General features: G+C 47.8%; 3 protein-coding genes across 7 annotated transcripts in view; 1 reads left to right on the forward strand and 2 right to left on the reverse strand.

Moving 5' to 3' along the window:
• LOC119179520 (UNC93-like protein MFSD11) overlaps positions 1-1,560 on the reverse strand; it is a 34,521-nt gene extending 32,961 nt beyond the window's left edge. For all 3 annotated transcript variants that reach the window (XM_075868689.1, XM_037430614.2, XM_075868688.1), the window contains exon 1: positions 1,255-1,560. In XM_075868689.1, coding sequence (XP_075724804.1) covers positions 1,255-1,341 — 87 coding nt within the window. In that variant the 5' untranslated portion in view covers positions 1,342-1,560. The remainder of the gene's footprint in view (positions 1-1,254) is intronic.
• A 674-nt stretch (positions 1,561-2,234) lies between these two features.
• Positions 2,235-5,551, forward strand: Dlic (dynein light intermediate chain). Its single transcript, XM_037431535.2, has one exon. The coding sequence runs from the start codon at positions 2,395-2,397 to the stop codon at positions 3,973-3,975; it is 1,581 nt and encodes a 526-aa protein (XP_037287432.2). The 5' UTR covers positions 2,235-2,394; the 3' UTR covers positions 3,976-5,551.
• A 6,374-nt stretch (positions 5,552-11,925) lies between these two features.
• zip (myosin heavy chain 10) overlaps positions 11,926-26,989 on the reverse strand; it is a 107,730-nt gene continuing 92,666 nt past the window's right edge. For 2 of the 3 annotated variants that reach the window (XM_037431614.2, XM_037431612.2), the window contains 11 exons: positions 26,337-26,648; positions 25,583-25,945; positions 24,608-24,859; positions 22,968-23,180; positions 21,377-21,538; positions 19,973-20,190; positions 18,427-18,550; positions 16,325-16,533; positions 14,306-14,414; positions 13,080-13,252; positions 11,926-12,439 (listed from right to left, as the gene is read on the reverse strand). In XM_037431614.2, the coding sequence (XP_037287511.1) occupies positions 12,310-12,439; positions 13,080-13,252; positions 14,306-14,414; positions 16,325-16,533; positions 18,427-18,550; positions 19,973-20,190; positions 21,377-21,538; positions 22,968-23,180; positions 24,608-24,859; positions 25,583-25,945; positions 26,337-26,648 (2,265 nt within the window). In that variant the 3' untranslated portion in view covers positions 11,926-12,309. Of the gene's footprint in view, positions 12,440-13,079; positions 13,253-14,305; positions 14,415-16,324; positions 16,534-18,422; positions 18,551-19,972; positions 20,191-21,376; positions 21,539-22,967; positions 23,181-24,607; positions 24,860-25,582; positions 25,946-26,336; positions 26,649-26,989 lie in introns of all 3 variants that reach the window. The other variant, XM_075868690.1, reaches the window with a different exon arrangement.

The raw sequence follows: 26,989 nt of genomic DNA on the forward strand, positions 1-26,989 counted from the left end.
ATCGTACATTACAAAACTCGAGTTCGCTTCCCGGATGTGTTACCTTTACAGATCCCGCAGCGACTATATACAGTAGTGCTACTAAAAGTGGGCTTGTTATACAAATTATCATTTCGAGTTACACGAGGAGCAGAACAAACATGACAAGGTGCCCCAGACAGGCTGGCCAACGCTTTGATAGGACGTATATCTTAATCAAAGGCACCTTTTGTCATCCTTGGCGCGTTTTAAGGGGGTTAGCATTGCTGCCATGTGCAGGGGTGGCGCGTGCCACTGTTGACAACAAACACCCTTCATCAATGCTAAATCCATTAAAACTAACACGTCAAGGATGAGAAGGCGCCTTCGACAAAGATAGGTCCTCTCATCGAAACGTCGGTCAGCCCGTCGGAGGCACTTTCTCCTGTTAGTTCGAACCACACCGTCTCCGTTCCTGACGATAGTTATAGCGCGAGAACAAAACGACGACACAGAGACAAGAAGGACACGAACCACACCGAACCACACCGTGTTTTCATCTGCCCACTACTACCTTCATTTCGAGTAATGTAGTTTTCCCACTGCCACGCATCGTGTTGACTTGAAGCGAGAAACAACAACAACAACAAGAAATTTCGTACAGTGTTTACGTTTTCGCCGCATCCGAAACCCCCAGCTCCTCTCAACGGGGCCTCCAAGTACCACGCAGTGTAGAGACGTAAGAATGCGGCAAGACTTCAAGACAGGTTATATGTGTGGCACGTACGAGAACTCGTCGGGCACGTTTTTGTTTTCTTTTTTTTTCGACAACGTGACCGCTAGGTATTAGTGGTGCGCGCGCTAAATGGCACCGAAACGTACACGCGGTTAAAGCACTCAGCGCCAGCTGCTTAAAATTCCACAGCATTACATGAGGCATGGACATGTTTTGTTGCAAAATGTTCACACGCGCTGTCATATCAACAGCTTATGGACGATTTTAACACAGGCGTCAACACTTCTGATCGCGGTCAGACATGGCACGAGATCGAATTTCTCGATCACGTTTAGCTTATTAGCGCCAGCTGCACAAGTGGACCAATCAGTGCTGAGCAATTTGATCACGATCGGACCCAATCGCGATCAGCAGCGCACCGCATGACACCGGTATAACAAACACCTAACGGTGGTGCATCGCGGATTTGGAAGCGCGAACGAAGGCGCGGTAGTATGATACATCCAGAAGACGAAGAAACAATCTATGGATGTACGAATCACATCGGCGAGACACTTTACCTGTATTAGGCCGCCCGTTTGGAATGACGTGAAGATGAACATGAAGGCGAAGCCGAGGAGGACGACGTTGAACATTGGCACGTTCATGTTGACGGCGTTGCGTGGTTTGAGCGGAGAGTTTCGGACTGCGCGTACTTGACCTGCTAGCTCCGGGGGGCGGGGTATCAGCAGCACCGGAGATGCTCCACAAACATATGATCGACTCGCCGTGGGAGTTTAAGCGAGAGTTCCTCGGCGCAGAGCATCTCCTCCCTTCCACCGAGTGGCACGAACGCCGAAGCGAGTTCACGATAACGCAAGCACGTTTCCACAGCGCGACGTTGACAGTGCCTTGGCGGCACGGCGTAACACACTACCACAGAACACCTACCGCGACCCGCTAATGCTGGTGCTTTGCTATTTTGTCAATGTTTTGTTTATGGCCTTCATGATAAGGTAGTCGGGCTGCCAACTAGCCAATTTAAAATGTGCACATATCAACCCACAAATAAAGTACTTGCCAATTGTCCTGCCATCTTTTGCGTAAAACGTCAAGTTAAAACATCAATTAAAAACAATTTTTCACAGTTATGTGTTATTACGAATTCAATAAAAAAGCAGTTTTATATGCCAGTTTAATTTTAGTGCGTGTGAATAGGAGTTTGATAGCTTGTTTAGTGAGACTTTACTTTCAAAATCTCTGAAATCCGCAAATATCAAGTTTTGGTTTCGTTTCCACAGTAACTTGAATTTGCCATAAGATAACCTTTAACTTCAATTATAAGTAGACAAGACAACTTAAGTTTATTGTTATATTCAGTAAAAAAGATTAGATTTAATCGTTAAGTTTTCAGATAATAATATTACGTAACTTTTTTTCTCAACTTCACAGTGCCAATCTTTAAGGACATGCTTTAGTGTACTGTGAATTTCCCTTAATACGTCACGGTCGCCATAGAATGTTGTGCGTCATCATGCTTTTGTCGACTTGTTTCTGGCTTCGGCACGGGTGACACAGCCAGGCCAGCCATTGATTTGCTGCGGTGTCGTCCGTGCCGTGCTTCTCCGTCGCAGCGGGAGACGGGGCAGCTGACAGCGTTTCCGTGCGAACCCCTTGAAGACGGTTCGACGGTCCGAGAGGACCGGACAGCCGCCAACGCGATGGTGACCACCGCCGCCGAATCGAACGCGACTCCCCAAAACCAGGCGGACGCGGGCGGCGCCAAGGAAGACGACGAGAGCCAGAATATCTGGTCGTCCATCCTCAAGCAGGTGCAGGAGAGCCTGCCCAACAAGCTGCCGTCGCACAAGCTCCTGCTCGTCATGGGCGACAACGAGTCCGGTAAGACGACCCTGATAGCCAAGATACAGGGCAACGACGACCCCAAGAAAGGATCGGGACTCGAGTACCACTACCTCTACGTACGCGACGAATACCGCGAAGACCAGACGCGACTCGGGGTGTGGGTGCTGGACGGCGATCCGTGGCACCGGAACCTGCTCAAGTTCGTCCTCACCGAGGAGACGCTCGAAGACACGACCGTGCTGTTGACGGCGTCCATGACGACGCCGTGGTCGCTGCTCGACTCCCTGCAGAGCTGGGCGACCGTGCTGGAAGAACACCTGTCCAGACTCCGCCTCCCGCCCAGCACAGTGGAGAAGAACAGGCTTCGCGTCGTGCGCCGCTTCCAGGACTACATCGAACCGGGAGACGAGATCGAAGGCGTGAGCTCGCCGCTGCGCCGCACCTCGGCGACGATCGGTGGCGAGGACGGAGACGCGTCGTCTGCCGCCGCCCACGCGCTGCCGCTGCTGGGCGAAGAAACGCTGGTCAACAACCTCGGGCTCGACGTCGTCGTGGTCGTCACGAAGACGGACTACATGAGCACGCTGGAGAAGAACTACGACTTCAAGGACGAGCACTTCGACTTCATCCAGCAGGCGGTGCGCAAGTTCTGCCTGCGCTACGGCGCGGCGCTCTTCTACACGTCCGTCAAGGAGGACAAGAACTGCGACCTCCTCTACAAGTACCTGGTGCACCGCATCTACGGCTTCCCCTTCAAGACTCCCGCGCTGGTCGTGGAGAAGGACGGCGTCTTCATACCGTCCGGCTGGGACAACGACAAGAAGATCGCCATACTGTACGAGAACATCACGTCCGCCTCGCCGGACGACCCCTACTCCGAGGTCATCACGCGGCCCATGACCACGCGCAAGCCGCTGCAGCGCGAGCCGGAGGTCCTGGCCGAGGGCGACCAGGCGTTCCTCGCGCGCCAGTTGGCCCAGCTCAACCAGCAGGCGCAGCCGTCTCCCGGACGCGCGACCTCCTCGGACGCTGCGGCGGGGGCCGCGGGAGGCGCGAGGACGCCCGTCGGCGTCCAGAAGTCGGCAGAACGTCGGCTTCCGGGCTCGCACGGCGCCCTCCCCACGCCGGGCAAGAAGGACACCGAGTTCGCCAAGCTGAGTCAGGCCGACGGCGCCAAGGTGGGCAACGAGGGGGTGCTGCAGAACTTCTTCAACAGCCTGCTCAACCGCAAGACGGGGCCCGGCAGCACGCCCATCCGCACGGCGGCCGACAAGTCGCTCATGCACAACGACGCTGCAGCGCAGCTGGAGCGCATGACGCGCTCCATTGCCAAGAATAAGGGCCTGCCGCCTGCAACTCCCGCCGCTGCATCCTCTGCAGCACCGACGACGCCGACGGAAGAGACGCCACCGGCCACCAACTCGTTCAGCTCGTGAAGAGGGACTTGCTTCTGGCCCAAGAGTTGGGCTACTTGGCGAGGGTACATCTTGAACTTCGCTGCAGCGCAGCACTAGATACAGGCAAAAGGAAGGCTTTGTCTGTGCGTGGTCTTGCGCTGAAACGAAGTTCAAGATGAATCACTTTTACCAGTGACCCGAAGTATGAAATGATTGGACAGCAAGGGTTTCGGCAGTGCATTGCTGTGTGGCAGGAGTGGTTGCGTAGTGCAGTTAAGAGCAAAGGATTGGGTAGGGCAGTAATGTTGTAAAGGTGCCGTGGCAGGCTGCTTTTTTTTTTTAATAGCATTCATGTATGCCATATAGTGTTGATGAAACACCCAACTACAACATGGAATGAGCACCATCCTTTGTCTATACTTTGCGGCACACAATTTTTCTGCACAACATGAACAGGTTGTGATAGCCTTGCAACAAAATGCTTGCTGGCAGAACAATACAGAACAGTTAAGTATGAAATCTCAAAAAAAAAAAAAAAAATAGAGGCAGGAGAACTTGCTTTAAGGGCCGAGGGACGCCAACCGATTTTGGTAGATGCAGCTTACAAGTGAACTTCCCTTGTTTCACAGCTCTTTGTGTCGTTCTGCATGCATAGATCCAGTGAAAATGAGCTTCTCATTATCAGTTGCCAGTGAGTCCGCATTTTCATGGCAGAGATTGAGTAATGACATTACAAGAAAGTCAAGCTTCAACCATGCTTTGCGAACCTGCTTCTGGGCATCTCTGTTTGAAGGAGCAGTCTGGTGAAGCTTTCCCAACTGCAGCCCGCACGCTAATACTATATTTAGTCTTTTTCCTGGCATATTAGACCAACTGTACCATGCACACACTGTAAAAGGTGCGAGTGCCTGACTTCGCTGTCATAAAATCTATGAAAGAGGTCTCTTTTATAAGGGTTCATCTTATAAAACGGTGACCGTCTATAATGTGTCGGTTGTGGTGCTTTGGTAGTGGAAATGTTCGCGTGTGGTTTCTTCGGAATGGATTTCCCCGGGTCGGTTTGAAGTTTGCATGAAGTATGGCTCGGTATGTATAAATAAGCTTTTGCTACGTACTACGCACTTAGGCGCTATGCAGCCGTTCTTGCCAAGAAATTGCCATCTAAGCCCATGCTGTTGTCAGCTTTGAAGTGGCACCGAAGGACTGCAGATTGACCGCTTTGCTACCGAGTGTTTTACTCTTCAAGTTAATCCTCACCTGTGATGTCGTGTTCAGCGGTGACGCAGGTTTCCTCAAGCGTCGACATGTCTGATGCTGGGTGTGTAGCTTTACCTTCGCGCGGCCTTATTTATGTTCAGTTGTGGTTTACTGTCAAGAGTTCGCTTCACTGTGCAAACTTAGAGCAACTTTAATACGCAAAGAAAAAACCAAAAACAAAACAGGTCTGTTCACATTCCCTACACGAGATGGTTTCTTTTAATATGACATGTACTGGTTTGCATGATGGGAAGATATACGAGAAACTGCTTAACATTTGATGCATGTTACATTGGCTTAAGGGTGGAACAGGCATAATGTAAACACAATGGGAGTAATAAAATGTTTCTGAACTATGTTTTATGACAGCTGCAATGTTGAAAAATGTGGTTGAGTGGTCTTAAAAAGCATTTCTTTTGTCATTTTGAGTGAGGTGCTGTTTAGCCAGACATGTCATCTCGATGCTACAACTAGTAAGCTTAGTTTGCTGTTGAGATAGCCAGTAATAGTAAACTAGCAATAGTTCTCTGCTGACAACTAGTAAATGCTACTTGCTGCTTTCTGTTTCAAGCATCAAGCTCTTAGGCATGGTATTGTGTTTTATGCAGGTTTTCTAAATTATTCACGTAAAGATAATCAGCTTTTACGCTCCTAAAACCATGCGAAACATTCAGCCAACTCTTTGAACACAAATTCCAAACAAATCACTCATGGTAAAAACTGCAATTTTAGTTTGTGCAGCTGAGTTACACAAAAGAGGGTGACAAAGTCTACTACAAACAATATGGTAATATTCAGTTACAAATGACTTTGATTGGTGCCATCAGTTGTAACATGAATTGAGATCTATATCTGACCAATTCTTGGACTATCTCCCCAAGTGGTAAGGTGCCAACATTTCTTGTACAATCAATCGTCAATATCCTATTAACCTACGGTGCTTTAGGTTGCCATAATGGTAAGCGTATGTTTCTTTTACATATTTTATGCTTGTCATTGTTAAATGCCAGCTTACATGGAGAAAAAGCTTGTGTAAAAATGCATTTGAATAAAATGTACCTAAATCTGCACCTAAAATGCAGCTGATCGAGCTTACGAGAACAGCACCAGATATAAGCATATCGTTTTCATCAATTAAAAAAAAGTTTGAAGGAGTGCTGTGAGTACCATGCAAGAAAAATATCTTTTTTTATACCTTCCAAAACAATTGCCCCATATTATTACAGAAAAGGCTTCAGCATATCAGATACTGCGAATAAAATGGCTACTAGCTATAGTCAGACAAGATTTCTCTCGTCGAATGAGACATCATTTAGCTGGGTGAATTAGCCTTTTACTTTCATCTTGATAGACTAAACAAACCCTAGGTTCCATAGAATTCTCTTGACCCTGCAGTGACATGTGCATTTTGGCATGACTGTGCACAACATTTAGCTTTTCTAGAAGCCCACCAGACCTTCCGAGAAAGGGTAGCACACCTGCTGCACGCGTTTCTTCACGACGTAATTTCAGATGTGCGACGACGAAACTGCAGGTATATCCTGTCTAAAGTTCTAAGAGCAGAGCAACTGCTGGCCTTAATCATCGTGCTAAAGTCTGCATCACCCGTCTTTTCCTGCTCCTTGGTGCATACACATGAGGTGCGTGATGCAAACAGATAAAAAAAAAATGCTGCAAAAGAAAATTTGCATGATAATGATCATGGGCAAGTAAAGGGTTCCCCACCAGGTGGGGGGGTATCCCAATGCCCTCCCCTCAATTAGAGTGTACACTGTACCTCAATGTATGGGGCCTATCCCCCCCCTTGCTCCTCTGCCCTCTGATGCACATGCCTATGCCCTTCGATAATGACGCTGCCAAGGAAAACAATGCACTTTTTGAAGCTTAATTCCATTGCCAAACAACAGTTCATCTTATGTGAATTTTTATGCCCAATGCCAGCACGTTACCACTGTGACAAGGAGTTTTCAATGCTAATAGCAGATGTGTACTTTTTTTTAAGAATGTAAATGCAAGACGAGATTATTGTTTAGGTGCAAGATGCACCAAAGGTTTAAATATTTTGAACAGTGGGACAGAATCAACACCCTAAATAGCGCTGTAAACCTCTCTACACCATCCAAAAGAGCTGTCAGGAGAGTTTTTCTGCCACACAATAGGAGCTGCTAGCCATCCATCTTGCTTGCTTTCGCTGCATTGGCGCAATAAAAAAAAGTAAGTATTTGGGGAGTATTTTTGCCACAACATTATAGGAGTAATTTATTTCGCCTACTTTCCATGCAATATCACCGTGGTCTCTGCACGTCCAGGTTACGAACGGCGTGCACGATGTCAGCTTGACATTGCATATTTGATAGGAAAGTGGCGAAAGCCGGGTTAAAAAAAATCGAGCAAGCCGTAGCTGCGTGGCAGAAGTACTTCCTAAATACTCCATTTTTTCATAATGTATACATATAAAAAAGTAGAATATTTGGGGAGTGTTTCTGCTACACAGTAATCATCTACTTCGAGTATACTTTCCTTGCGTTATCACCACAATTCCAGTAGTTCGCAGTCCAGAAAGAAACTGCCCGTGTTATCAGTGTGACATGGCATTTCCGACAGGAAAGTGGCCAGCGCCGGGTTTTTGAGAAAGGAAACTCGAGCAAGTCGGATGACTATTATTGTTGTGTAGCAGAACTACTCGTCGAATACTTCATTTTTTCTTACAGTTACACCTTTTGGGGTGTCCATGGGAGCCAATGATCATGTGGGTTATTTGAGTTAGCTTACTTCAAAACTCTGCACTCTCCACTTTTCTTGTAAGAAATGTTTGTCACACACCATGCACGCAATTAGTGACCTGCAGGTACAGGCATGTGAAATTAAAGCTGTGTGGGCCAGATGTCTGCTTTTGCGTGACAATGGTGACCCACTGTATTTGTTCAGATGTTCCTCAGTTATTAGACCATACGCGGAAGCCGAAGTGAACCCTGAAATGACGCTGACACAATAATCCGTAGCTTGAGCAAGTTGCCTTCCAAATCAGCATCAGAACGAACTTTTCTTTGGGGGATTGATGTAAGCAGGATGTCCAAGGGCGTTCGGCGAAAAGAACTGGTCGCCTGCATGATCACTGCACCGATTGCAAGGATATGGCTTGCTTTTCGAATTAGAGTCTGGTGGTAGTGGTAAAAACATTAGAAACAAGGAAGGTATGCGGGGATGACATCATAAGAGGACGGTACCCACAACTGGTAGGTGGGGATCCCTAGTGCGGGACCCCATTGGCATCGGCTGCTGCCTGGGCTCGTCGAACCAAGTGCATCTCTATTAGATGCGAACCAGCCTATGGCGGAGTTCGATCGGGTGGTGTGCCACGTGACCACCCTTACTGCACATGTAGAACAGCTGGCCCAAGCACTGCCAGAACGCACTAGCGTGTTCAGGCCTGTGTAAGGGGCTGGGTGAGACGCTGTGGCCTCTCCCCCTTACACTCATGATGGCGCCGGAGAACGAGATGATGGCGCCGAAGAATCTCATGATGGCGCCGGAGAACGAGATTTTGCAGAGATGCGGTAAATCTACATGCTGCCGTGTGGCGTGTCAATGAACCCGTGCAGCGTGCTCCAACAACAGTTCGGGACGAGTAATAGCAACAGAAACTGCACTGAATTTGTGGTGTGCTTCTCTTGCAAGGACTCGTTAACATTGCTTAAAATGCCCGTGACGGATGGAACTCTTCAAGTTGACCCACGCCCAGCTTTGCATGCAACTCATTGTTTCCACTGGTGGGCGATGGTGCAATTTTTCTGTACAAAGCAGCATTAAAACCATCTTTCCTATGGGGAGCTATATATGTATACACAACTCAAAACTTCTTCGCCGATGGGATTGCTGGCAGCTGCACACGTGTTGCAAGGTGTATTGCTAGTCAATTGTAGTTCTTGAATGTGCATATGCGCTGCGCGTCAGTGTTCTCAAGCGTGTAGGGCGCGCGCGCGCACACGCACGCATGCACGCGCACACACACACACACACACACACACACACACACACACACACACACACACACACACACACACACACACACACACACACACAACACAAGGCATAGAAGTCTAAAGTGCCTGAAACTTGTAAGCGAAAATGGCCTTAGAATTGCACATAAGATATGGTGTAAAGCTGAATGAATAACAGGAATGGCAAGCTTTATTGGACAAAGTTGGAAAATTTTTCTGATCAATTCCAACAGGATTCGAGGACAGTAACACTAGAATCGAAAGATACAGCTGTATAAGCAAGTCTTGATATGCCAAACAGATTTCAACTGTGATGCTGGAGCTCTGTCATCCGAGCCAAGTATAGCTGAGCGTGCTAATTTCAGAAAAGCAGTGAAGCAGCAGCAAAATGCAGGTGACACTGCAAGCAGAAAAGCAAGGATAGCTTTCCTATCATTACGATTGTGAGAATAGTGTTAGCGTTCAATACATTATACTACCTATATGTAGCGGTATGCGAATATTCGAAACGAACTTCCCGAAGGCAAATACAGTAAGATTGGCAGTGGCCCTTTCAAATGTTTAATATGCTTCACCCCAATGCACCCTCATATTGCAGTAAAGCTGCCCTTCAGGCTCTGCTACAGTCAACGATGTGTTGAATCAAGAGAACGCTGGATCCGACATGGAGATGATAGATGTGACACGGCTGGTGGCTCAATGCTGTTTTGGACCTGAAATTTGGGAATGAAGTCTGAAAAATCGGATGCCGAAGGTTTTTAGCATCCAAAATTTCAGATGTTCTTTTGTATACCGACGTCTACGCAACAGATTTGGAACTTCAAACTAGAAGGAAGCACACCTTTGTCTCGCATCGGCTGGGCTTCCACATAAGCTGAAAGAGGAAGGGAGGCTGAGAAAATAGCATCTTTGCCATTCGTGTGTTAAGTGTTGTCGGCAACAGTTTTCTTGCACCGGATCAAGTACACAAGTACAATTTGGCCCCTGCATCAACCAGACAGTGCTTTATCAACCTAGTTAAAATATAAGTATGGTAGAAATATTCGAAAAATACTCGATTCGATTTGAACTCGCACTTCAATATTTGAATTAGTCTAGCACCTAAAATATTGCTATTTGCGCAGCTCTACTTGTATGTCATGTGTACTGTATTAATCGGAGAACTGCCTAATGCCGCAATCCGGAAGTAGTATATCAATTACTTGCGTCAGACTAGTAAATGTACCAGGGTTACCTACTGAATAAGTCTGCCAAGGTGTTCACTAGTGCTGTCACCTTTAGCCAGCATTTGGTAGTGAGACATCTCAAAGCAAGGACAAACGAGAGGTACGAAGAGAAAACTGGAAGCAGCATTTCAAATAATTTGACATGTTTATTGTTGCAATATTAAAGTATAACAATTCAAGATACAAAAATAACTCGAGAGCCAAAACCTGAAAAGCACTTCTCACAACTGCTTTTCAAGGTAGGCATTTTTTCTGCCCCCATTTCAAGAAAAAACAAAAAGATCATTAAAAAAGCCCTAAAGCTCTTGTTCAAAAGGCGTCCGCATCATAAAGTACGGCGTTTCCAGGCACGCGAGCCACGTTAATTCGTTCCATTCTATATGACAAAGAGACTGCAGTGTTTCTTTTTTTGTACAAAAAACTGTCACACAATAGCATAATATTATTTTTTGCCCGAGATGGGGCAACGTTGGCAAGTTTTTAGAACCACACACGCGGCATTCATAACGGTGTTGCATACATAAGAACGGTGCACAGGAGCGTGTAGTCTACGCGAACACGTAGAGTTACGTACACAATGCCATTACGTACACAACGCAAGCAGTACAAAACCTCGCTGTTATCTACCCGCTGAAAACGGATAATTGCAGCAAACGCGAACGCAGGGAAAGAAGACTCATAGTCTCGCATCTCCCTCGTTTGCAGACAGAGCACCAGGAGAACAAAAAAAAAGGGGGGGGGGGGGGGATGTCTTCGTTTTCTCTAATGACGAGACCTCGCAGGAATGAATTGTCTCGAAGAAAACGCGGACAGTCCTCTCCAAACACACGTACACAATCTATCACACACACACACACAATCACACACCGGACGTACGCCCTTTCCACCTTCCTCAGAGGCTGAGGAGAAGAGGTGACGCTGTTATTAAACTCTTTCGCAAGAAACACCCCTCGCTCACCGTCTCGCTGTTGTGAAGTACATAGACGCACACGTCACAGGCCGGCTCCCCCCCCCCCCCCCCCCCCTCAAATGCATCGAAATACGCGACAAGACGGTTCAACAAGAAAACAAAAAATACGCGTGGCAGTTACACGTACATAAGCGCACAAAAAAATCAAGATAACATCGCTAAAGAGGTTAACTTCGCACCTCCTCGCATGACTGTGTCGGCGTGTTAAACCAAAGTTGGCAAAACCGACTGGCACAACCACAAAACATCATGTAGCAACGGAGAAAGATTGCGTCATTTCACAAGTGCCTTTTCCCGTAATAATTATAATGTGTGCACACCAAGATGAAGGCGGGACAAGACGTAAATATAGGCATTCGAGTCTAGAAAGTGACGGTAGATATTAGTGCCATAAAGAAAAAAAAAAGCTAGCCACAGTTTCGTACAATAGCGTGACCAAACGAAACGAAGCGTGTCACATCTTTCCAGATGGAAATCGAAGCTTAAGAGGGCAGCGCACCGTGGCCGCACTGCGATTGTCTACCTCGCGGCAGGCCAGATTCGGCAGGGAATGTTGCTCTGGTACGTTTGCCAGGCCACAACTTTTCAACACCCAAGAAACGAAGAGAGAAACCTCTGGAGAAGTAATGAGACGTCGCAATAGTGCGACGAAAGTTTCTACCCATCAAATATTGTCATAAAAAAGGCATTGACAAAAAAAAAAAAAAAAAAAAAAAAGGCACGATTTCGTTCACTGCCTTGACACTGTGCATAGTGTGAAAAATCACGGGTGGGTAGGGGGGGGGGGGGAGTTTCGCGGAGGTGTGGAAGCGCTGGACCGTGCAGCAGTTCTCCGGAAACACGGTTTGGCAAGGAGAGGGGGGGGGGACAGCAACTGAATGGCTAATGAACGGACTATTGCAACTGATTCCGTCACATTCTAAGGCTGTCCGTCTTCCGTCAACGACTCCTCAGGCAGGGAAATTGGGCTGTCGTCGCCGGCGCCGCCCGGCACAGATCCCCGCTTGAACATTCGGGTCGTCGATCCACCGGTCGCAGCGCCAGTTCGCCTGCGCAGAGGTGGTAGATGGTGGTGAATCAATAATTTTGCTACGAGAAACTGAAACATGTTCTAAAACATGATATTAAAACATTATCAATAAACCATACAGACAACACGGCGCAGGACCACGACTGTACAAGTGCAGACATCTGTGTCAGTCTTCTCGTATCATGGCGAAATATTGCCTAAGTGACAATTAAGTGGAATGCCCCTTCAAAGGCTCGTTAATTAAAGAGGTCTCAATAGCCAGTTGATGACAATTGGCTCAACGCTTTAGAGCTCTATTCAATGAATGTTCACCTGTTGTCTGCACTGTTTAATCTCTTTATGAAACTTCAACCAACTAGCCCAAACGGGCACTCTTGTATTCATGCTGAGTGGTGATATGTGCATTCAGAAATTGCAACACTGTCCAATTTGAAAGTGAGGTGCGTCAAGTACCACACCGATTGTGACAGTCCACATTCTGATGTAATATGTTGCCTTTAGAACTTTTCGTGACATGTAAGCACTCCCAAAACCTCGCGTGTTATCTAGCAAGCTCTGAACCGAGCAACAAGGAAACCAAAGTCATGGCTATGCTAAGCTAACATGAACGTCACAGCAATAGGTAAGACTGGAATGATGACCATGGCAGCCCCAATCACCTCAGCTTGCTGCGCGCGGCGTTCAGGTCACTCTGGAGCTTCTCGTTGGCCTCAAGCACTTCTTCAAGTTCGCGCTGCAGCTTGCGCCGTTGTGCCTTCTCCCGCGAGCACTCCTCCTCGACTTCGTCAAGCTGTCGCTTCAGGTTCTTCATCCGATTATTCGTCTTCTCTCCCTGCGAGAAAAAATGTACAGAAGGTCGGCTGACTACGCTAATGCCATTCGCTTGATAGTGTGCACAACAGTCGGGCTTTTTCACTAGAGAATTTGTTGCTGGGCCTGTTGGCACACACCAGCTTAAGGATGCGTACTCAAGAAGAGAGGATGACAAGACACATGGTTCCAGCGAAAGTCTGTAGTCTTTTTTTATTGTGCATGTGTTCTTAACTAGGCCGTTTTCGTTTTTTTTCAACTGCTCCAACAAACATGAATGAAGAGAGCGAAGAATGAACTTGGGTAGACTCACAACCGAATGTTGAATGTGTGAAAAACGACACACATACAGAGAACAATAGGATAAAACAAGCTCATTGGCAATCCAGAATTAAGACACACGATCATCACAAAATACTACACAAAAAACGCTGTTAAAAAGCCTTTGCGATAGACGTCGACTTGGTGCTCCACTACACGACAGCCAGAGCCAATGCGATGATGCTGATTGATGGGTACGGCCCCACTGAGCGACAGATGACTTGATGCTCGAAACAACGGGTGAATCAATCGGCTGATAGACATACAGGCCCATTTTAACAGTTAGAGATACAGAGAGATGTGCTGACGGACATACTGGCGAAATGACATACTGACTGACTGGTCAGAGTTGAAAACACCAAGGCTAGACCAGCTGCCACAGCAGAGGGATCTAGATTGCCTTTTGATCACCTTTTTCGAGGAGCGTCTCCCCTTAACATGCTCAAGCAGTTATGAGCGAGCACTTTTGCCCTTGAAGCTGGGAGCCAAACAACCAACCTCAGCCATAGCAGTGGAACATACAAGCGATTGGGTGAGGAAAAGCAATCCGAAATACATTCTTATGAATGCTGCCTCTATTTCTATTATATAGGAGCACATTACCTTAAAATACATAAAAAGTTCTGAAATGCGCTGCCTGCAACGTCTAAACGCGCTTTAGCTCGAGGCCAGTTCGCCATGCATCTTTTTGATATGATTTGACTTATAAGCAGTGGTGACTGATAATGAGTGAAAACCGGCAATGTCTGCACACCTGTTCTTTGAACTGGTCGGCGTGCCTCCGCTCATCTTCGACCTGCATCACAGCTTCTTTGAGACGCTTCTCCAACTTCCGGATTGTCCGCATGGCTGCTTGCTTCTCTCTGTAAACAGAAACAGCGCACGTCAGTATGAACAGTGAAGGGAGTCAACTTTGGACTCCACTTGTGGGGGAGCACGTGCGCCCAGCATCCCTTTCCCTTTTTACGGCAGCACGAAAGCCTAGATGCAAGAATACACCCACGGCCGGCTCTCGCGATTCCCCCTTTTTCGGTGCACGGAATGGGTTTCCCCTCCCTCAGTGAGAAAAGCTATTATTCTCGTCAGGGAGAGGGAAACTGGGGCAGGGGACAAAACTGGCATGTGAATGGCCGCACGGGCTCTCCAACACTGGCCAGGAACAAAGGAGGTCGAACCCGCAAACCCCCAGCGAGCCGAGGACGTCAGCGACGAAGGAGTAAGCATCTACTCTTGTTTCTGCACTATATCCTCCCGACATTTGAGCGCTATTTCTCAAGTGTTGTTGTTGACCTAGCCTGTTGCCTTATTCGCCCGAATCCGTGTAGCTCCAATGAGACTAGCTACGGTTGATTGATTGATATGTGGGGTTTAACGTACCAAAACCACCATATGATTATGAGAGACGCCGTAGTGGAGGGCTCCGGAAATTTCGACCACCTGGGGTTCTTTAAAGTGCACCCAAATCTGAGCACACGGGCCTACAACGTTTCCGCCTCCATCGGAAATGCAGCTACCACAGCCAGGATTCGAACCCGCGACCTGCGGGTCAGCAGCAGAGTACCTTAGCCACTAGACCACCATGGCGGGGCGAGACTATCAACGGATAGGGGACGTTAATCGTGCATGGTACAACTTTGTGCGGCTGAAACATTAGCAAGGCTTCTGCGTCAGCCGTACATAGGACGGACCCCCTACACACTCAAGCCTCGATATAACGAACCCTGATACTGTATTTACTCGCGTAATCTTCACACTTGCATAATTCTCGCACCCCCCCACATCGCCCAACAAAGATACTTTTTTTATTTCCTAGAGTAATCATCGCACCCCCGAAAATTTCCGCAATAATGTCGTCTGCTTGTTCCAGCCGTTGATGATGATAGCACACGCCATCTGGAGCCATCTCTTAAGCATCAAGTGTACTATTATTGCACGGAGATTCAATCCAAGCCAAGCCAAAGCGGCAAGTGCGCGTTGCGGCGTGTTGTGTATGTTGTGTCGGTAATCTTGTGACGTTATGGGGCGATACTGAAGCTACATGGCTGCTTTCAAGTTGAAAGTGATTGATCATGCACTAAACAACGACAACAGGGCCGCCGGTAGGCCCTTCGGAGTCCACGAGTTTTCTGTTCCCTAGTGGTGACGGCAGCTGAAAGCCACCTAGACGCGTTGGGCCTGCCGTGTGCTTAAGACTGGAATTGATGGTAAACTTTATTTCTTCAGAAGGAAACTGTGGATGATTCTGTTAAATAGCCATCAGCCCAATACTGAAATCCTACGCTTACCTTTTGAGGGCTCTTGTTGAGCGATGAACGCTATGGCTACGCCCCCAACGCCCACAAGCTTTGCGTATGGTATTTTAATTCTCGACTAGTTTGCACTTTTTGTGTCTGAAATAAATCTTGCCTTGTGTTGAACCTCTTCTTTTAGTGTATAGGTAAATTTTAATTAGTACTTCTCAAAGCTTGCCGTTAGTTGCTGGTGTGAGAATCCCAATTTGCGGCCACTTCGTTTCTTTGCTCACACTGTACGTTTTCGTGAAATGTTTCCCCCGCATAATTCTTGCACCCCACAACTTTGCACCCGTTTCGCGCCAAAAAAAGTGCGAGGATTATGCGAGTAAATACGGTATAACGAAATATCGGTTATCTTGAAGCCAATAAACAATAGTCCCTTGCAGTAAATTCTTGGCTAATACCGGTGCAAGCAGAAGGTTTGGCAGCCCCTAGTACTGATATTCGCACGCTCGACACGACCATGTTCTTCGACTCACTGCTCGGCCTGGTCGAGCTGCTCCTCGACCTGGGAGAGGCGGCCCTCCAGCTGGCTGGTGGCAGTGCGCAGCTTGGATTTGCAGGCAGTCTCCACCTCCTGCAGTTTGGCACGGAGTTCCTTGGTCTGCCTCTCCTGCACCAGCGCGTTGTTTTCGAGCCGCTGGGAGGCGGCACGCTCGGCAGCCAGGTCGGCCGTCAGCTGGTCTACCTGTGAACCCGAGAAGACACGCGAGGGGAGGTCACACACCGATGCAGGGGGTCGAATCTAGCTGGACACGTGTGGCAAGCTTGTTGGTTGAGACTGTACGTGATGGACGGTGACTACGTCCGCAACAAAGCCCATCTGTCCTGTCTGCTTTTTAACCCCGCTTTGCAGTTTAAAAGGCAGTGCTGCTAGAAACTGTACACGCTCTCCAGCAAGAACAATTGGCAGTTTCAATAGCAGCTTCCGTGGCAATCTTTTTTTATTTTCTAGTACTCATGCCTCAAAAATTTTTTAGAGGTTAGGCAAAATGCCACATGTCCCAGGTTTCAATGATTATAGGCCTATGTGTAAAACTAACACAGGTATGGCAATACCTACATTATCGTTGCGGCATGCTAGCCTTCTGAAAAGGATGTGCAGATAGCCTAAAATGTTAAGAAATGCACTTATTTACTAGAGGAGAGCCTTTGAATTAGGACTGCAATTTCAGACCTACTGCAAGGAGGAAAAAGAACAATACGCTGCAGTGGGCCAATTCTTTAGCAGAAGCCTCGAGCGCAAGCTGTTGGCCCTAACACTGAGATTCCTGTGTCGGTCGTCGCCGCCTGCTTTCAGTACCAATAGACCTGCTGTGCAAGTGCTGTTTACACCAATAAACCCCGTTTCACTACAAACACTTGCCGTTAGCAAAGAAAAGTCCATTTGCTTGTTCCACAGTGAACACAAACGTAAAGTACCGTGGAACCCCGATTATACAACTTTCAGGGGACCACGCAAAACCGTCGTATAATCGAAAAACTAAGGATATAGCAATGACACTCAGCCTTCCCCCACAGATGGGTATAGAACGCCTGAACAAGCCCACGGCATGACGCTGTGCCTCTACTAGAAAGGTAGATTAAATTATTCTTGCCAGCGACAGCTAACGGCAGCGTCACTTTGTTGAAAGAGGTGCGAGCGAATCTCTATTCTCAAGTTTAAAAAAAATTGAATCCAACGCGCATCTTTCTACTGATAGAGTCCGAAAATTGCCTGTGCATGAAAACTAAACCGAAACCGTGCTGCCAATAGCCTCCCATCAGAAGAGTCAGACACAGTGTCCTCGCTATCACATAATGGCGACCGACCACTAGTGTGCGTAGAATGCCTTCGTGTGCGACTGAGCTACGCAGGTTGCAATTTGTGGCCTTGTGAAGTGCAATTAGTGATGTCCCGCTGTTAGTATGAACGCCGACGTCAAGTGACAGTAATGTTTCACAGTGAAAACAGCTGCGGCAGGCCCTTATGCGTCTGCAAGCCTGTGACTGCTAGTGAGACAAAGGCAGGAGATCAGCTGTATGTGGACCAGAAAATGTTTCCATGGACCGAAAATGTGAAAATATCAGCTTTTCGGCCGGCTGGAGCTACTTTGTGTGGATATAGCTTGACTAGGTAACGACTCCAGATACATGCACACGCGATTGGGGCATGCGTAGAAGCGCATGAACTTCGAAGAGAATAAATTTTGCATTCTAAGAAGACATCTGTCTCGCTCCCTACTTTTCTAATCGCCAACCTAGGGGAACGTAAGTTTATATTTTGCACTTGTGAATATTTGGTCCACACACGATTCGAGTAAAGGCATTTTTTTTTGATGAACTCTGAATGTCGTCGTATAAAATGCGGGGTCGGCGTAAAACTGCGTCGTATAACCAAGGTTTTTATTACATCATTCCTACGGGGATTTTGCCGGGACCTAACCGATTCGTCGTAAAATGCGGGTTGTCGCGAAACCAGGGAGCATATAATCGAAGTTCCACTGTATATGAATGTAAAATGTAGACGTATGATCACCTCAATGTGTAGCTAGAGCCATTAAGCTGCCTGTGATCTAGGGCTGCAGGGCCGACGACTCACCTGTGCCTGGGCCTTGCGAATCTTGTCGCTAAGGATTTCTCCGTTGCTTTGTTCTTCCTCGAGTTCTTCCTCCATGGCATGCATCTTGGCCTCAAGTTTCCTCTTGTCCTCCAGAAGCAGCGATCTGCGTTCAACATGCCACAGTCAGTCGATCGCGCGAACATCAACGCACATGTGCGAGACTTGAAAACAGAAGCATTCATTGCTGCTCCGAAGCTTCACTGTTGAAGAGACAGCATGCACTACATGTTACTACTGGCTGGCCGAACCGCATACTTTGACGGCGAAATTAAGATGCACTTTGGGAGCACAGCTTCTGTATCGTACATGCACAAGAATTGGGTCAACAGTGACCTAGTTTGTAGACAGTGAAGTGGGTAAGCGCATCAGCTCTCACAACTGTAGCGGCACTGATGGCAAGTTGCCCCAGCCACAACATGCAAGTTACTGCCCGAGTTGCAGCACTCGTTCAATTTGCTCTCACTACCTCATCCCTTGGCACATGAAGTTTGTCCATTGCTGTAATGAATGAAACCATGGTACCAAAAATTGTGAACTGACACTTGTCCATTATGGTGACCCCTTCATGGTGTGGGGCACGCGAATGTACAGACACAGGAAAACGAGACAAAGCAGGCATAACATGTGCTTGTTTTGTAGCACTGGTAGCACTGATAGTTGGGCGAGTTGGGAAGTGTTCACGATTACGAAACGGCACAACAAAAGGGCGCATCATTTCGCTTTGCTTGCAAACAGTGGTGTGCACTGTTTGCTACGCCGGCAACAGTACTGCGCTGCTTTCAAGTGGCAAACGACCTTCTACGCAGAGTCGAAAAGCAATGTTGCAGCAGGACGGAAGTTCGATGTGTCAGCAAGGTGCATGAGGGAATGAAGAAAACAAGGAGACAAGATCTTCAGGTGCACTGCTACACGCCGTTCCTTAGGCGGACCGAGGTATGGACTACCATTGGGGAGGCTGTTTGAGATTGGGGTTCATGACTAGAGAAGAAAGAGAGTCTGCTATGGTGATATTCAAGCAAAAGCACACACTGTTGCAAAAGATATTTGCATCACACAAACCAAGTTCAAAGCATCCAACAAATGGGTAACGAACTTTATGAATACGTCAATGATGCCTCGTATGGAGTTCCAACCGACATGGTCTGCGCAGCAGTGGCTCACACGATGGCAATGACCGTGACTTCGTTCTTCCCTCAAGTGACAATGAGTCATAAGCAACGTTTAATGGGCAAATAAATGTTTCGTCTTCTGAAGAACTTACTCGTGAGCTATGGCCGCAGCATGACGCTGTGTTTAGAGTCAACATTTTTCTTTCTTAGAAGGGGTTGCAAGTTGGGGAGTTGACTTACAATTGGAGTTGACTTATAAACGGCAAGATATGGATGTGAAGTAGGGTGGACGAAAAGACAACTTTCCGCCAGCAGAGGCCGAGCCTTCAGTTTATTTGTTATGTAGAGATATGACGTAATGCATTACGTATAATTCTAACATACAAACGGGGCCCAAGACAAAGCTTTTGACTGACCCCTTGGCAGCTGCGCTGGCGATCTCGTCTTGAAGCTCGTCCCTCTCGCCCTCGGCAGCACGACGCGCCCTCTCCGCTGCAGCCAGGTCCTCCTGGAGCTGAGCAAGCTCGGCCTCCAACAGCTTGGCACGCTTCTCGGCCTCCTTGGCCTGCGCCTGCAGCTCCTCGCGTGAGCCTCGGGCCTCTTCAGCTTCCCTCTGCCAGTCCTTGGCCTGTCCCTGCAATGTCACAAAGCGCAACAACGGTGCGGCTTTCGATAAGGCTATAAAAAGGCTGGGGTACCTACGCAATATTGGTGCAAAGACTGAGAAAACTGCAGGGCTGGTGTACTTTCATCCTCCTCACTTCCCTTGCCCACCCTTTGTTGTACTACACTCAAACATCATTATAACAATGCCACAACTGCCACGAAAATACTTTGTTATATACAAAAAAAGGATTACTGAACACTATGACAACGCTATTCTTCACCTTGATATAACCACTAATTCGTTATAACCGAATTTGTTATCTGGAGGCTTGAGTTACAAGGCTGTGCTAAGGTTCACCCTCCTCCTCCATCCTTTCCCTAATCACCCATAATACACACCCTCGCTATGCCATACTATACAAAGCTATGACCTGCTTCACCCTATGCCTCTTCCTCACCTTCACTTCTCTTTCTCACCCCCCTGCTATTCTACACTATGCTTAGCTATGCTTGCAGCTGCTTGGCACATAGCTGCATTTAATAGCCAATACCTTCCTAAAATTGTGCCAATGCTACAGGGAGAGAGAGAGGCAAAAGAGAAGCAGGGACGTTAACCAAGCTAGGCTCGGTTGGCTACCTTACACGTGGGGTGGGGGGTTCTGCCAAGCTTTGAAAGCTTCACCGCTAAGAGCAATTTCAAATTCCACAAAAAGATCAGATTCTACGAGCAACACACCTGTAAGGCTTGTATGCTATGCACACTTGAAATAGAAGTAACACAGAAAGCTTACATTTTAAATCACAGGTAATACAGAGTAAGTGATAGCAATAGATACAAGGAGGCATGCATGAAAGGGAGCGGTACACAGGCAACTACAGTGGAACCCCTTTATAAGAGACACTGATATAAGAGATAAATGGGTATAAAAGACACCGGTGTGCTTACAGTAAAATACGGGTTGACAAGAAAATGCATACAAGGTACCCTGCTTGCAAAAGACATCTCATATAAAACAAATGGATCTCTGCCCAGAGCATGCCTTTTATATAGTGGTTTAACTAACAGCAAACCTGAAAAAAACGTACTGAGCACTTGGTGCTTAGCGACTTCATTATTGCGAGGTTTGGGTGTAACTGGGCATTTTTTTGCATTTCGCACCTCTGCTGAACAGCCCCAATGATTCAACCAAGTTAATTTGAATGCTCTTCCTTACCTGTAGCCTCTTCAGCTGACGCACAGCTTCTTCCTTGGCCTTGTTCACCGTGTCCAGCTGTCGGTCGGCCTCCTGGAGATCGGCTTCCAGCTTCTTGCGAAGCGTCAGGGCGGCCGACCGCTGCTTCCTCTCCTCGTCCAGCTCGGCCTCCAAGTCTCGGACCTTGGTAAGACAGGTGAACAGGACCCTTTTCATCAGTTGGCGACCGCAGATTTACTCGCTCCCGCCAAAAGTGGGGCTAATTTTCTCTGCTACCCTTCTAACTGATCCTTCCTACAAAAATGAAAGTTCCAGTCAAAGGCCAAACGCTGTGCTGGACACTGATGTCACAATCTTGACCTCAGTTACTGCGAAATTATGAGGCGTGAAGCGTCACACTGCCCAGATGCACATGGTGAAATCTCAAGGCATTTCAAACAAGACAGACATGACTTTCACAAGACTGTGTTAAGCAGTGGTTAATCTCAAGTTAACTTTTCGACACAGATAACTCCCCATGTTGAGACGTTGACTCTGAAAAGTTGGGAGGTGTGAGAATTACACGAGGAAACTTTCTTTGGGAAACCGTACCAAACGACAAAAAAAACAACAAAACAAAACACACAGAGCACACCTGAAGTGACCGCAAATCGAGATTTTCACGCTAGCTACTAACTACAAACTTAGAGCAGTACTAATCAAGACTTACCTTAACAATAAAATCAAAGGTTCAACATAATGGAAGACTTAATTGATACACAAAAGCCACCAGAAAATACAGTCGAATCTCATTATTCGAACACGCTTAATTCGAACTTACGGTTAATTCGAACTCGCGCTGAGGTCCTGTCAAAGCTATGTGTATTCCAATGGGCGAAAATGCCCTGTAATTCGAACACGCAAGCACTTGCGATGGTTAATTCGAACATACCACGCTTTAAAAATGCTCTCGGCACCCCGCTCAATCCCACGACGGCACTTCCGACACCTCAACGCTGTGCCAGACAGAAAAGAAAAGGAAAGAAAAGGCTGCGGTGAAATGTTTGCTATCAAATGCCGATCTGCGACGCGCCTGTGCCACACTTCTCCCTCTTCCGTCCCTGCCACGTAGACTCTTTTCCTTCCAACGACGCGTGTGAAGAGAGAATGTCCTAGATTTGCCGGGTGTGCGGCTGTGATACAAGACACGACACGAGAGATAAAGGACGATCATTGCTGCACAACAAAAAGACACCTTTACCACTTTTCACTTATTCCTTTTCTTTAGTGTGGTCCGATTCCATAAAAAAAAATAAAAAATCTGGGGTTCGACGTCGCAAAACCACGACTTGATTACGAGACACTGTAGTGGGAGCGCCAGAAATTACAATTATCCGATGTTCTTCAACGTGCATCAACACTCCATGGCTAGTAGATGGGACTGCAGCATTTCGCCTTCGTTGCGAACGCAGCGGCTGGGATCACGCTGGCGACCTTCATGTCAGTAGCCAAACGCCATAACCAGTGCTCCAACGTGGCGGATCACTGTTTTTACGACACAGCAGCAACTGAGGCAACACCGTCATTTTTGACGACCTCGTGAAAACAAACAATGTACAGGTGGTGGGCGCACCTGTTTTGCCAGGGCCCGCCGCTTCTCTTCGGCCTGCTCGTCCCTTGCCTGGAGGTCCCTCTCGTGCTGAGCCTTCAGCGCCTGCAGCGTCACGTCCAACCGCAGCTTGGCGTCCTCGGCCAGCTGCAACTCGTCCTCCAGCTCTTCCAGGCGCGTCTTCTGTGCCCCCAGCTGGTTTTCCAGCGATCGCTTGGCCTTTTCCAGTTCGTGAACCTGCACAACAGATTTTATGTGCCAAAAACAACGAACGATTGTGAAGCATACTGTAGCTTCGGCACTTTGCATTGATTTGGATTACCTAGGCTTCCTTAACCTCTTTTTTGTGACCATCGGCAAGCGAGATGGTTGTCATGAGAATGACGACTGACTACTATGCTCGTTAGCAAAAATTATTCCCGCAGAAAGAAATGAAGGCTTTGTATACACACCATAATTGTTTCATGACGCTAGATGGCGACACTTGTCCACGTTGAGACATTTGTGCCTCGACTTTTATTCAATTGGCATTCTTCATTGCAACGTCAAGCGGTGAAGCCTCCTTTGAGTTACAGTAGACTAATTAAACGGAATCTAAAGGGGCCATGAAGGTATGTCCCGTTTAAACAGAGCTCAGCTTACCGAGAGACGAGCAGGGAATACAAGTATGAAACCAATCTTGTCAGAAGCACTTGCTCCATTCAAGGAGCAGTTTCATTTAACAGATTTCAGTTTACTGAGAGTATACTGCACGTTTTTCCATGTGATTACTGAAATAAACTAACGCTGTTGAAAAACACAAGACTGATGACAGCATTCTGTCATGTGTCTTTTAGTCATCAACTGTTACATGCTTGTGCTGCTATACCTAGGAACGTGACAGGTGTGCAACAAATAACATTAGCTTCACCATCTTATCTCGCCTGCCAGCAAATGACATCCAAATGTGGCTGTCAGGCTGCAGCCGCACTTTTAAAATACGGCTAAAGGTAGCCTTCAATTAAACTGCCAGCCGCCATACAATATTAGTGAGAACAAACAGACAATAATTAAAAGGCAACACATATACGCCACAAAGTGGACGGAAGAGACGGGGGAATGGCTGGACCCCCGTCTCTGGGGGTCCAGCCATTACCCCCGTTTCGTACCCCAATTGGGTGGGGTCCGAACCTTCCAATTATCTTTCTGTCCACTTTTGTTTCTTCACATTTACATTGCATTTACTACTACTAACAGCATCTTCTATTGTCTAACATCCTCTCGACATTATTGGCATAATATCCCCTTGGCGTTACTGCCTGTTGATACTCATTATTATTGCGTCGTAACAACGAAAAACACGCCCTTAAAATTCGCACTTCTTTCTTCAGGCCACCATACAGCGGCATAGCAACCTGGTGACAGACGAGTGCGTGAGCATAATCATAATGAAAGAAGGTAAGGTGAGCAAAAACACAGACACAACAAAATAAAATGGAAATCAGGAAACAACATTTCTATAGTCTGCTTTTTTTCTTGAACGAGAAAAATTAGTGCAGAATGAAGTTGATTTCTTTAAGTTCTCTTCTCTTATGCCTGTGTCTCCATGCCTTACATTCGTTTGCGGGGAAGGCCTACGAACTGAATCCGATTGCAACCGTTCCAACTGGGACCAAAGAGCTCACGTTTCGGTCGGCCGTGCCCTGCGAGTTGACGAGGTCGTCCAGCTCCAGCTGGAGCTGCTTGCGCGACCGCTCCAGTTCGTCGAGGTTGTCGCTGCGCTCCTCGAGCTCCCGGGTCAGCGCCAGGATTCGAGTCTCCTTCTCGCGCCACTCGCGCTCGGCTGTGTCCCGCTCGGCTGCCAGCCGCTCGGACACCGCCTTCTCCTCGGCCAGCAGCTGGTCGAACTTCCGCTGCTTCTTCTCCAGCTCCGACACCTGCAGTTGAGAGTTTATCAAACATTACTTGCCGCAAATCACGTCACATCGAGCGCGACAAAATGATTTCTGCTGCAAGGACGGCTTTGGAAGCAGAGGTCGGCTTCTCCTCGGCCTTTGAATATTCGCACAAGCCTAGTGTCCAATCACCACCAAGACATCATAACACACACAGCAATTCCCAATCAAAAGGCTCGTACTGCTGCGTTCACCAAACTGTTGACGATGCCAATTTTGGGTAACCATGCAGGGCTTCCTCGCCCCAAGTAAAATCCTGTTAGGGAGATTCACAATCTCGATGTGCACCGCGCAAGCTACTTTCTGCTGAGCTTTAACGACTTTCTGCTCGTTACGGCAGTCGACTGCAGCGAGTTCTCTCATGCTGCTTCCCCCTTCAGACGTAGCGACGAAGGCGCCAGAGAAGTGCCGGTGTAACAATAAACTGTACGCTTCGCGAAACGGTGGTGTCCTCTTCTGCACAGTGAGAGTGTGAGCTGTATGTTTTTGAAGCACTTTTGGCTATTTTAAGATAAATATTGTTATTTCTGCAAACTATGTTATTTTAGACCTTGTTCATCTTAACACAGCTTTTTGAGCATTGACAGCCCCATTTTAGGCCCGTATTAACCAACTGACTTGGAGCGTGACTACTTGACACGAGACAGTGGATGGACCACACAAGCCAGGCCCCCAAAGGGCTATGCACTTATAAATTAGACTGACCTTGGCCCTCTGGTTCTCCAGCTCGACGGTGACATCCTCGACCTCCGCCTGGAGCTTGCGTTTAGACTTGTCCAGCTTGTCGTTCAGAGCCTGCAGCTCCTGGATCTGCCGCTGCTGGGCCTCCAGGTCCTTCTGGAGCCGCTTGCGGGCGTCCTCGGCCTGGGCGGCCAGCTCGCCCTCTTCCTCGGCCTTCTTCTTGAACTCGGCCACCTGCTGCGTGAGCGTGGCGATCTGCTTCTCCAGGTTGCGCTTGGACTCCTCCTCCTCGTCCAGCTGCTCCTGCAGCGTCGTGCGCTCGCTCTCCAGCTGACGCAGTCGCGAGCTCAGAGCCAGCTTCTGCTTCGTCTCTTCTTGGAGAAGCTCCTGCACGGAAGATTGTGATAGGGAAACAGATCAGTGCATTGACAAACTTCGACAAGCAAACAATATGTACTAGACTGATCGATTCACATGGTTACGTATCTTAAAAGGTGAGAGAGCACTACGACAGTACAGAATAACAGTTCTATGGCATTTCACATGGCTTGAAAATCAAATGAGAACCTGCCAGCCAGAAAACAGAAGCTAACAAACGGATGTTCTTATGTACGCGTCCATTGCTCGTGAACTCTCAAAATGCCCTCATGTAAGTATCTACTTACCCATGCATAAATACAGGACGAACGACACTGACAAGCCCTACATCAGATGTTCCCTTTCAGCTTTTTTTTTTTTTTTCACCACAACCTGACACAGTAGAGACTGAATGACAAACCTGCACTTCAGCGTTCTGCGTCTCGAAAGCCTGGGCACTCTTGATCGCCTGCGAGGCACGGGACTCAAGATCCTCAAGCGCCCCGTTTGCTTGGTCCAGGTCGGCCTGCAGCCGCTGGCAGCGTTCCATGGCGTCGCTGCGTGCCCGCTCCAGGTCGGCCAGCTTGACGGACAGCTCCTGCAGCTGGAACTCGAGGCCCTTGCGACGCCGGTCCGACTCCTGGCGTGCCGTGCTGATGGCCTTGATCTCGTTGGCCATGTCCACGTTCTCGGCCTCCAGGTTGGCCTTCTGCTTCTCAAGCGTTGCCTTGGCCTGAAACGGTTTGAGGCGTCATTCTGGACATCACCACAACGTTAGAGGTTGCGCTGCAATGATATTAACTTTTGGTAAACCCATTATGAGCAAGTAGTATATACCACCGCAGCTATATCTTTTCATCGACGATATAAGAAAGTGTAAGAAGAGTCTCGACTTATGTGGCACATTGGTCTATTGCAAATGTTCCAATGCCGAAGGGACACTTTCCATGCAGATGATAACATCTTTCTTCTGCCGTGAGTATGCCTATCAGCGGAGGAAATACGTCACAAGAAGTGCCTGTCCAGCAACGCAGCTCTGATGATCTGGTGCTATAATCAATAGGCAATAGAGCT

Source organism: Rhipicephalus microplus, chromosome 7 (genome assembly GCF_043290135.1).
Source record: "Rhipicephalus microplus isolate Deutch F79 chromosome 7, USDA_Rmic, whole genome shotgun sequence".
NCBI classification, from domain to species: domain Eukaryota; kingdom Metazoa; phylum Arthropoda; class Arachnida; order Ixodida; family Ixodidae; genus Rhipicephalus; species Rhipicephalus microplus.

What these genes read in the sequence shown, in the direction of transcription:
- Dlic (XM_037431535.2), top strand. Translation starts at nt 2,395, where the DNA reads ATGGTGACCACCGCCGCCGAATCGAACGCGACTCCCCAAAACCAGGCG.